At 39.4% G+C, this 12420-nt stretch overlaps 1 protein-coding gene across 1 annotated transcript in view; it reads right to left on the reverse strand.

Annotated features, from left to right (window-relative positions):
- ANKRD12 (ankyrin repeat domain 12) overlaps positions 1 to 12420 on the reverse strand; it is a 38646-nt gene that overhangs the window by 2831 nt on the left and 23395 nt on the right. Inside the window, exons 7-9 of the mRNA XM_009073705.1 lie at positions 10117 to 12420; positions 3852 to 3950; positions 1585 to 1728 (exon numbers count right to left, since the gene is read on the reverse strand). The exon at positions 10117 to 12420 is cut by the window's right edge and continues 2348 nt beyond it. Coding sequence (XP_009071953.1) covers positions 1585 to 1728; positions 3852 to 3950; positions 10117 to 12420 — 2547 coding nt within the window. The remainder of the gene's footprint in view (positions 1 to 1584; positions 1729 to 3851; positions 3951 to 10116) is intronic.

Genomic DNA, 12420 nt, shown 5'->3' on the forward strand with positions numbered 1-12420 from the left:
TCTAGTTCCTTAAAGAAGGGGGGAAATATAGTAACAGACTGGAGAAACACTGGAAGCTGCAATAATTTTCTAAGGGGCTCTGGGATTTAAGTAGAATTTCACATATGTTGGAAATGTAGGTGTTTCATTTTAAAATGCCCAACATCCAATGCATCAACACTTCTATTACATCCAAAACCATCAAAATTTCTGCCTTGCATTATGGGCTCCTCACAGTCTCTGAAACAGGTGCTGAATGCCATTTCCATTTTTGCTAGCAGAACTGTTCACAAAATGCCAACACCGTGAGAGGATATTTTTTTGGAGGTACAGCTGCAGCAAACTTTTGAGTGGTAGTTCATAAAAGGTAAACAGATTATAAAGTACATTGCTGATTTCAGGTTTTAATCAGGACTAAATAGCAACACTGAATGTGTAAAAATAACATGGCACATGTAAATAACATGAGGTGATTATTGAAAAAGTAATTTCATCTGGTAGCATTCAGCATTTCACTGTGGGTCATCTGGTTTCTGTGGAACAGTTCTAGTGACTACCTTAGAATCATAGAGTCATCAAGGTCGGAGGAGATCTCTAAGATCATTGAGTCCAACTGTTAGCCTGCTGTAACCCCTAAACCATATCCTCCAGCACCAGATCCAGATGCCTCTTACCACCCTAACAGTGAAAAAATATTTTCTAACATCTAATGTGAATCTGCCCTGTCTCAGTTTATGACCATTCCCTCTGGTCCCCTCCCTCACTGCAGACATGGCAGAAGAGACCATCCCCCACCTCTCTACAACCCCCTTTCAGGCAGTTGTAGAGAGCAATGAGGTCACCCCTGAGCTGCCTCTTCTCAATGCTGAAGAAACCCAACTCCCTCAGACGTTCCTCATATGACGTGTTCTAGACCTTTTATGACTCTCGTTGCCATTTGCTGGACTTACTCCAGCACCTCATTGTCATTTTTAAAGTGAGAGGCCCAAAACCGAACACAGCACTCGATGTGTGGCCTCACCAATGCTGAGTACAGGGGCATGATCACTGTCCTGGTCCAGCTGGCCACACTGTTCTTGAGACAGGCCAAGATGCCACTGGCATACACCAGAGGAAAGTATAATGTGGATATCTCCACAAAACATTTCCAAATTTCACAAATCAATTTTATCACTTCACACAGTGCTGCATTCCAATTCTCTGGATTACTGATAGAAATGATCTTATGTTCTGATAATTTTTTTATTCTTGTTGCAGCTATATTTGTGAGCTTCCAAAACATGTTTTGTTCATGACTGAAATTTGTTTTCGTAAAAATCAGCAGAGTAATGTTCTCACTCTATCAGTCTCGATTTCTGGAAGTGAAAGAAAACTAGACACAGTACAAACCAGAAAACCAGTGTACATACAGGATGCACCCATATCCTCTTGTTATTGTACACCCAAATGAGGCTGAATTTAAGTAATACTCTATAATGAGCAAAATCTTAATTTCAGGTGAATCAATGACAATTTCAGTACGGGAACAGAGTTCACTCCAAACACTTCGTTTGAGTCAGGCCAGAAAGACCTTTTTGCCTGAAATTCTGAAAGACACATCTTTACCTGAGCATCCAGAGGCACATTGTACACCTCAGCATCCAGCAGCACAGTGCAGGCACTGAAGGGTAGTGTTTGGTTAGCGAGCGTTCGCGCTGCTCGGTAGTGAACACGGAGAACTTCTTGCTCGTTGGAGACAATCAGCTTTTCCTAAATTAGTAACATATCAACATATAAATATACATTTGGTAAACTAAGCATTTAACCTGATTCATAAAAATGCCCATTTACTTAAACATTTCTTTTGGGGCAATTTGGACAGTGTGAGGAATGGGCTGGTGGAGGGAGAAGGGATTGTGCTTCTAATCAAACCCAGAATTATAATTTAATGATGCAAAGAGTCTTCCTTGAATGTTAGAACTGAAAACACCTTCTCATTACCTCTACTCCCCACTGTTGGCTGATTGTCATGCCGAATTTTCCACTTTGTGGTACTGAGGCAAGTTCTAGATAATGAAGGTAGTGAAAGGTATGAGGAGTACAGGGATAGGATATAGGTTTGTGAGTCTAAGAAGATTTCTGTCACATGCTTGTCATGCCAGGCACAGTGGCCAAGCAAACTGAAGCAAAAATATAATTTGCAGGATAATATTTTTTAAAAACTCATGCAGAAACTCCATAAATTCAAAGCTGGACTATGATTCTTCCCTGAATTGAGACAAGAAAATACAGCTCACTTGGCCAAACCTGACTTAGTTGTATAAAGTGGATTTCATTTGAAGAACAGTCTATTTGAGCAAAATAACTAAAAAATATGCAGAATTTCATAAGACTTATATTAATGTATGTGTTTATTAATCTGGAATATAATGGATCTAATTTTTTTATAAAAATAAGGTAGATTATAAAAATCTCATAAATTAGGAAAAGCAGCATCTTTCCTTTGGTTAGAATCACAGAATGGTTTGGGGTGGAACGGACCTTAAAGACCACCTACTTCCAACCCTGCTGCCAGAGACAGGGATACTTTCCAGCAGACCAGGTTGCTCAGGGCCCCATCCAACCTGGTCTTGAAGACCGCCATGGATGGGGCATCCACAGCTTCTCTGGGCAACCTGTTCCAGTGCCTCACCACCCTCACAGTACAGAATTTCTTCCTAATATGTAAACTAAATCTCTCCCCTTTAGTTTAAAACCATACCCCTCTCTCCTTGTCCTATCACTATCTGCCTGTGTTAAAAGTTTCTCTTTTTTACAAGCCTCCTTTAAGTACTGGAAGGCTGCCATGGCATCTCCCTGAAGTCTTCTCCTCTCCAGGCACAGTAACTCCAGCTGTCTCAGCCTGAATTCAGAGGAGAGATGATCCAGCTCCCTGATGATCTTCACTGTCTTCCTCTGTACCTGCTCCAACGGGTCCATGTCTTTCCAGTGCTGGGGGACCCCAGACCTGGACACAGTACTCTAGGTGGGGTCTCAGAGGGAGAGAATCACCTCCCTTGACCTGCTGGCCATGCTGCTTTTGGTTAAAACTACTTTCTTTCCAGCCACAACTTGAACCATGTCTACAATCTTTGTGCCTGTTATTTTTGCCTAGCTTTATACTGAAATACTAAATTCAAGTGAAACCCCTCCCCTCCACTGGTTTGTTAAGCCACATTGAAATCATCAGTTGAAAAATCATCATATTGGGTTTTAATGAGGCAGCTGCTTGGGTAACTGTGTGGAAATCCTTAAGACACACACTGTGTCAGAGAGGGGTCCTGTCTGCATCCACAAGCAAATCTCACAATACTGACACCTAAAGCTAGGCTGACAAGGAAGATAAAGAATACTCCTAAACCAGGAATACATTTTCTCCATTTCTGTGTTCAAACTCCATGATACCTACAGATACAGTACTAATATAATTTTAGGCAGTTTTTGCCGGCAGAATATTGTAAAAAATGTTTTAGTCTTAAAGCCACATATGTCAATTCAGAATTTACTGTTTCTTCAATTCTTTTAACTCAATTTGGTTCTGAAGTCTACAACCATTACTAGCTTTCAAAACTGGAATCTGAAGCTTTCTTCCCACTGCCTCTGGGATAAATCTGGGCCACGACTTACAGCGATTAGCAGAAAAAGCTGCTCTCTTACTGACTTCAGTGTTCCGCTAACACTTGTCCAAACAATTTTCTTCTCCACTTACAAGATTCTCCAATTCATAACTTTGGATAGAAGGCAGATTACTTCTAAAACATTGTTAAACTGAGAAAAATGTACTCTGTTCATTGAAAAATTAAAAAACCTTAAAGCTCAAATTTGAGAAATAAGAAAAAATAAATTAATCTTACCCTTTCGATACTGTGCTGTAAACGTAGTTTCATCCTTACAACCTCCTGTTGTTTAAATAGTTCCTTAAGTGGGTCTGACAGTGAGGGAGGTGGTGTAATCTGTGGAAAAAGTTTTATAAGTAACAAAGTGAATATTTAACACACATTTAATGCTGTCTATATGTTTTGTAAAAAAAAAAAAAAGGAAGGTGTTATCTAGGGAAAAGACAAGAGTACATTCCATTAATACTGTGGCTTCAATGCATTTGCAATCAAAGGCTTTAAGGATTCTTGACCATAATACCAATAAACCCCACTGAAATGGCATTTCAAGCTGTTCTTTTAACCAGTCATTGTCAGTGCACCATAGCTGTTCTTTACAAGGGCTATACAGCAGAAGATAAAAATGGAAAGCAAGTTGCACTTTTGCTGAAGACTCCTTAAAGTATCACTGTTCATTTTGAGAAGTTAAAAACTGCCCAACAAAATGCAAGAGTAAAGTAAGAAAAAGTATTGCTAAAAAAACAACAAAACCACTTAATACATCCATACAGTGTCACTGGCATTTTATATGGCATGAAAGATAACCAACCATATTCCTAGTCCTGCAATGAAGCAGAACACAGGCAAGCACAAAAAGCAGACTAGAGCCCCAGGGAGTGGCTTGGAACACTTTATTCCTGTCAGTTATTCAAGTAAGTTTTTTTTAAAGCCTATACCTTAAAAGAAAGTAATTTTAAAAAAATCACACAGACTTGAGTGATAAATCAATGCTGTTATTATTTGCTATACTATAAAGATTTCGCATTATTAGTCAATTATGGTAAACAACTGGTAATAGTGTCCAGTGTGAGCTGTGTGACGAACACTGAAAAGGCACCTGGAGCCCTTGTGGCAACTGCAGAAACCAGATGTTTCTTGAGAAGTAACTCATAAACATCTTGGGAGTTTCAAGGCTCCACCCAAAGTTTACTTTTCTCTATGCCAGTTCTGTCTGACAGCTCAGCATGGTTTGTAACAACTCCTCCATCCAAGAGCATTGGTACTGCTCTGGAAAGACTCATCAAAACTAAACGAAACGTTGCTTACTCCCACAGATCCTCAGAAACCACAGCTTAAATACACACCTACGGATATTTACTCTACCTTGTATCCAACATAAACACATAAACATAAATAATTCTCTTCAATAATACAGATTCTGCAATTGTCAAGTTGTAATAAATCCATTATGGAAATATGGACACAATGTATTACTAGTATCAATCTTGGACCTATACACTCCAATAACAAAGTGATTTATTCACCAAAAACTGTTCAATTCTTATTATAATATTGGAAAATTATTTCAGGACAATTTTTTTCCACAACTGGAAGATTAGCCAAGGTATTTGGTATTAAAGAGCATACAGAATAACTAGTTGTGGTTCATCCCTTAAGTTATTATTTAGTATAAAATGACATTCAACTCCTTCACATTTCTAACTACTAAGCAGGATACACTTCATTTGTCTTAATGAAATTGGTTTGGCTCTCAAACCAGTAACATTTACAGCATATGACATTTTGTATAAGCCATCAGTATTAAAAACAAACATACACAAAATAAACCCCCCAAAAACCCCAAACCACAAACATGTGCTGGAATAATCTGTCTCAATCAAAATGGCTATCAGTGTGTTCAAGTTTAGCCTGAGGATATTTTCCTAAGAACTCTGCATTCATGACACAGTACAACAGTGCTGTCATAGTCTTTCAATAAAGTAAGACAAGATGCTTGTAGTAATACCGAGCTTTAATTTTAATAAAACATCTCTCAAATATCTTGGTGCTTTTGCTTACAGAGAAGCACGCAGCATAAGAAGCAAGACAGACATAAATATCTATAATCTATCTACCTATCTATGTATAGACATATATATATATCTGTCTATAAATATTCTTTGAGTTTATGCACCTAAATTTTCCAGAAATAAAAATTTTGGAGTTGGCAAGCATCCATATCACCAGAACAACTTCACAGAATCATGGAGTGGACCTTAAAGACCACCCAGTTCCAACCCCTTACCATGGGCAGGGACACCTTCCACCAGACCAGATTGCTCAGAGCTCCATCCAGCCTGGCCTTGAACACTTCCAGAGCTGGGGCATCCACAGCTTCTCTGGGACACCTGTTCCAGTGTCTCACCACCCTCAAAGTAAAGAATTTCTTTCTAATACCCAATCAAAACTGACTCTGAGTGTGAAGTCATTCCCCCTTGTCTTGCCACTACATTTTGAGTATCATCAAATGCTATTCCCTTAAATTTATGCCCTGGTGGCACAGCAGGCTGCCTGTGAGGCAGTGACAGGGTTGTGTGACCATAGCCATCACTACTGCTGCTGGATACATCCACAAACACTTCAGCCTTGCCCAACGCTGTCTGCCAAAACATACAGCTAAATACAGGGCTGAGTTTGGTTACAGTCATTTATAGAATGATCAATTTTTTCCTCTCTTCCTGGAAACTCCGGGAAAGTGCGCCTTGGATCCTTAGAGCCTCAAAACAGGATCTGGGTAGTCTCACACCACCTGCTGGAAATCCCAGCTTGTGAACCAGCACTGGAACTGGGCAAAGGAAATCGGTTTCTTTGAGACTAGGAAGTCCAAGTCAAAGGTTTAGGCAAGAACAGCCAGAGAAGCCTCTCAGGTCGGTGAGACTGTTAGTAAAGACCACAGAAACTGTCCAGGGAAAATACAAAAACATATAAGTAGGAATTGCAAGAACAGAGCGTGACACAACTCCACAAAGAAAAGGTGCCCTCAGTTTTTTGTATAACCACAATAAGTTATCAAACTAGTTTCTTAAGGCCCAGGTTCTACACAGAAGAGGGGGAAAGAAAGGGGCCCTGGCTGCTCCAGAGTGTTCTCTGCTCCCGGTCTGAGGAACAACCCAGAAAAGCCAGATAGAACTCAACCTTTTGCCTCTGCTCCACTTCACTAGGAGGGAGCTATCGAAACAGGCTCGAGCGCCAACAGCTAAGGTTCAAAATGTATCCTCACCATCTTCAACACGCGAGAATCAGTTAAGAAAGTTTCTTGCATGCCTTGCATCCTTCAAAACAACTACAGCAAGAACACCAACTCTTCACTCTACAAACCTTCAATCCCCATTTGCACCCATTACAAACAAGAGCAACACTGAAGCTAGCTCAGATTCATGCATTACTTTTCCTCAATTATTTTCCCATATTCTTCTCTACCTCCCCTCATCCACATCATCCAAATCAACTGGCCTGCTCTAAAGCTGTATTTCATGCACTTAGAAAACAAGTTTCTAGTAACACCCCTGAAATTAGTTTTTACTACTTCAGCTTCTACAGCCATGCCAGAGAGACTGGACAGAATCCCTTTGACTAGAAACATATCTGCTAGATAGCCACCAGAGGCTGGCAGTGAATCATCTTGGTACCTCCTCTCAGCAGACAGTAGAGAGATGACTGAACCCTGCAAAACATACTGATGAAGCAATCTGAAAGGCAACACAGCCAAGAACAATTTAAATTTACTCTGTTAGAAGACTCAGATTTGTTTCCTTCTATTTTGAACTGACCTGATGTCTCCTATCTTGTGTTTTGTATTTGCATTGGTGGGAGGGAACCACAACTCATACATGAATACCCTTACAGCCTCAGGTGCTACGGGTTATAAATCACAAACGTATAAACAAGGCTGTGGAAATCAAATTTTAGCACACCATTTTCTGGTTCCCACCTACAGGATGTTTGAAGTTCATCAGATAAACTACAGTGCATCATTAAAATTCCAATGCAGAGAACAGTATGTTACACAAAATACTCCAAGTCTCAGAGCTAAATATATTGTCTTCACACAGACCTTCACACAGGGATGTCTAAAACACAGGATTAATTTAAGAAAGATTATCTACTTTCTCATATCCTATGTAAATTAGTGAGGCAAAACATTTGGTCAACAGAGAATCATTAACAAACCATCAAAGGAAAAAAATTAAAAAGTATTCCCAACAGAGAGGTCATTTTACAGTTGCTTATTAAGTTCTGCATTATATGCATAACAACACATACATGTTATTAGCATTTCACCATTGCAGAGAGAACAGGCACAGCCCTTATTCTCACACTGTTGGACAATGTGTGCAATAAAACAAACATTCATTTCTGAGGATGAAATGATCTCTGGTTTAGCAATATTCCTTTTTATGGTATTTGTAATAGGAACTATTACAACTGTGACTTTCAGTGGTGACAAAATTATTAAGTTGTATACATGAGCAAGCTCTGCAGAGAAGTTAAATCCAGACTACTAATAATTTTTTAAATGGTTATCTTTTTTCTGAAAAGAAACATGAGAAATTTTATCAAAACTGTACACTTACACAAATGGCTGTAATTAAACAAAGCATTTAGTTTCATTGCAGATGACTTTTCAGACACACAAAAACTGAAATGCTTAGAACATATTCTTTAGAGTAAAACTCATACTGTTTTCTTACACTTTAATCCTAATGGAAACAAACAACAATTTCCTAATAATTTATTCTGGCTTTAAGAATTTTTTCCTTCCCTCTTGCTTCTAACACCCTGGAATAAAAAGCTCCACCTGTTCTCTCTACAACTGAGCAGATTAACAAGACCCTCAAAGCATATACAAAACAAGTCACCATTTCAAACACCAGTATTGCCACAACATGTATGTGTAGAGAATCAACCCAGAAATCTAAATGAGATCAAAATCAGTAACTGTAATCCTTCAATTACATATTCACATTTGTACCAACATTTTTTAAATAGGTTGTCTTTTTCAACAAGTAATTAAAAGCCACTGACAATGGGAACATGCATCCATCTCTGGTGTTTTCCAAACCTGTTACCCAAGAACTTGCACTTCATTACCTAAATTTATTTTCATGTACTACAGAGTCCCTATGACACACAGGGACAAAGACAGGAAGGAAATATAAGGCAGTGCTTTAATATCAAGTCACTCTCCCCTTACAGTGTCTGCACACATAGCCATTTATGACAGGGAAGTCAGTGCTATTGCTCAGGTAGAAGATGGGCCAAGGAAAAATACACGCCAAGCTTCTCCACTTTCCGCTCATCCCAAATTAAGCACTGAAGTGTGATGCCAAAGCAGTAAGCTGTAGCTTGGAAACAGTATGTACTTGACTAGCAGCTGCTAAAAAAAAAAATAAATCTCTGCTTCCAGTGATAAAGATGTTATAGAAGCTGCAACAGCTACTGAGAATGATTTGTAGACTAGGAATGCTGACAGCTTGGTACATTGTGGAAAAGCTTACTATACACCCTGGTCCACTTACAGACCAAGTAAAAGAGTCACCTTAACCACATCTTTCCTCAGGCTGTAACTGACCTACTGATTTCAAAGAGCTGTGGTCACATCAAGTAAGAGAAAATTTGCTGAACATTAAGAGGATACATGTATTAATTCTCTTGGGTGGACATAAGGGGGCACAGTGGGGAAATGTGAACAAACTGCTTACACAGGGAATTATGACTACCTCTGGAACAAAGCAAACCTATTTTTAAATTTACACATTAAATTTCTGTTCATTGCTTAATTAACAGAATCTTCAACTCTATTGCAAAAAGTTAAGGTTTTTTTAGTCTTAAGTAAGGGCTGACATAATAACTAGCCCATTCAGAAATGGAGAGCTCAGAACTAAAAAAGTGTCCCTGAACTATCCATGTTCTCCAGTGAAAAGAACTTCACATCATTAAATAAAATTCTGAACACTTTAAATTGATAAGTTACAAAAGCCAGGACACAGCAGATTACATCTGCTGCTTTTGAGATAGCTAGCAGGCACTCTCCTGCTTAAAGCTTTTGGTGATGGACCAGGTATTTTGAAGCACTGCAAATCCCCCCTGGAAATAAAACAGCTTCGAATAATTACTTGTAACCACATTATTGACAGCAGAAATTCAGAGAAGCTCTCAATAACTGACTTCACTTTTGAAAGGGTAGGTTTGACATTAGCACATATCTTTAAGTATAGTATTTGTCTGTGTGCCCTTTACAGGTGTCATACATGGTTTGTCTTATGACTGAAACCACTGTTTATATTTCCACTGAATGGGACTTCTAAATATGATGTCATTAGTCACTATTACTTTGACATATGTCAACTCACTGTTTTCAGCAGAGTATTCAGAAGCAAGTTAGGAAAAATATGAAAGTTACAGAAATAAAACCAAAACATGCCTTTCATTGTACTGCATATTTAAAGACAGTGCTACTTACAGTCGGGATGCATATCTTGCTCAAGGGATTGCCATCCAACAGGTATGAGCCATTGAAGGTCACATATTCATCATAATACTGAGGTGCCTGAGGGATAACACTGCACAGTAATTTACGCTTCTCTTCTATTTTTTTCCTTATGTGCAAGTATTCGAAATAGGGGTTTGCTCTCTCAGAACTGTATGGCTGAATCTCTTCAAGTTTCAAAGAATCAACAATAGCTGCCAGCGACTGCTGGGTTTTCTCCTTAGCCTGCAGTAAAGATGGGTTCACTTGCACAGGCTGAGGCACACGTGACACCTTTCTTTTACGTGGATGATGTACCTGAGCATCATCCTCCTCAGTTAATCTAATCCTTGCTTTCATAGATGCTGATGATTCAGACTCTTTTTCTGATGTTTGTGTGCAGCCAAGAGGATTCTGCTTGCCCTGGTTAGTGAGCAAATTTGCTCTGTTCCTCGTGATTCTTTGAGGTACTTCTTGCTGTTCCACCTTCTGATCCTCAGCAATTTCTTCTTCTACTTTAACTATTTGGCTGTATTTATGCACCTCTTCCTGTGTAATCTGTTGTGAACTATTTTCCAAGTTAGATAAAGAGGAGTACTGTGGTGGATCATCTGCCAACACATTTTCTCTGTCTGCAGTGCAGGGGGTTTTATTAGCTGATTCATTTGTAATTCCCTTTGACATTCCTGAACGTAGTTCACTGAGATCAGCACTGCCTTTACTATCAACAACATGCAGGGAGACCAACTTTTCTTGCAGGTCGTTTTCATTTCTAATGTCTGAAGCATCTGCCGTGTTACTATCCGCTTTGCTCAGAGCATTCTTACAAACAACTTTACTGAATGCATATGAATTCCCATTTAACTGTGAACTGCTGTCACTTTCAGGAATACCCTTCTCTAATGGTAAGTCATTAACTCCTTCAAAGCTCTGTGAAACATCCTTCGCAGAGCTCTCAGAATATACAGCAATGGATGTATCAGTCTTTTTAATGTTTGAAGGGAAAAAAGCATTTTCCAGCTCTCTGGTACTAGCTGCATCTGTATCCAAAGTAGAAGCTGTAGTTTGAACTAGATTTTGTTGTACAAATGATGAATCTTGGCTGGTAATGCCTGGTAAAGAACTGTATTTAGAAACATCTGAGAGTGGCTGGATAGGTAAAGAACAAGGCAACTGTGAAGGCAAAAATGATGCAGATTCTTGAGAACTGGAACTTCCCTTAATTTCAGCATGCTGAGGCAAAAATTCAGATATTTGTTGCTCTTTTAACGTCCTGTTTTCAGGATTATGCACTGCTGTAACACTGTTAGCATCTTGCTCTGATACACCACAACCCAAGCTGTTAAACTCATTGTTTAATGAATTAAGTCTGTCAAAAGGCACATCCCACGGTTTGGTTTGCTGAGTCACACCACTTTGACTACATGGCTCTAAATGCATGGTGTAGTCTTCTGAAGGGCTCATCTGAGCAGTATTTTTAATGGTACTTGTGCCAGTTGTTGCCTGCTTGTTGCTAACAGCTCCACTGGGAGATGATGTAAAGTTTGACTGCAGAACAGTCATACTACTTGGAAAATCTCTTTCGAGCATGCTACATGGTGGTTCTGGTTTAGGAGAGGTGCTGACGTGAGTCTGAACCGATGGCAGAGCATTCTGACTATTTTCCTCTGCTATTCGAGGCTGTTTGCTGTGCTCAGGAACAGCAGCAGTCATGCTGCATCTTCGAACCTCTACGACAGGTCTGCACTCATTTAGAACCAATTTAGAATCTTCAGCAGATGCTGATCTAATGTACATTGGCGGAAGCCTGTTTGTGAAAGGAGGCTTAATGCGATCTGGCAACTCACCAAGACTGTCTGACTCTTTTTCTAGAAGGGCTGGTGATTTGGCACTTGCCAGACACGATGATTGTGAGAAAGACATTTGGGAATCAGAACCTTCTAGCATAAAGTCTGAATCGTATTCGATTACAGGCCTTGGAGTAGTTACTGTGGTATGGCAAGAATCCTCAGAGCTGGCAACAGACACCATAGACACTGACCTGGAGCTCAGACCCATCTTTTCACTCTCTGATTTGGGGGATCTATTTAAATTATCTAAAGCCAATGCAGGCTTTGTAACATTGACACTTCTTGTATCTACTGATTGAGATCTGTTACTTGTAGCATCTTTCTGCTGTTTTTCCCTCATACAAACATCTGGCAACTCTGAACTTTTTGAACGGATCAGTTCTTTGCTTTTTCCTTCAGATAATGAGTGTTTTGGTTTTTCCTTCATTTTGTTGAGTTCTAAACAAGA

The sequence above is a fragment of the Acanthisitta chloris genome, unplaced genomic scaffold (genome assembly GCF_000695815.1).
Source record: "Acanthisitta chloris isolate BGI_N310 unplaced genomic scaffold, ASM69581v1 scaffold29120, whole genome shotgun sequence".
Taxonomy (NCBI): domain Eukaryota; kingdom Metazoa; phylum Chordata; class Aves; order Passeriformes; family Acanthisittidae; genus Acanthisitta; species Acanthisitta chloris.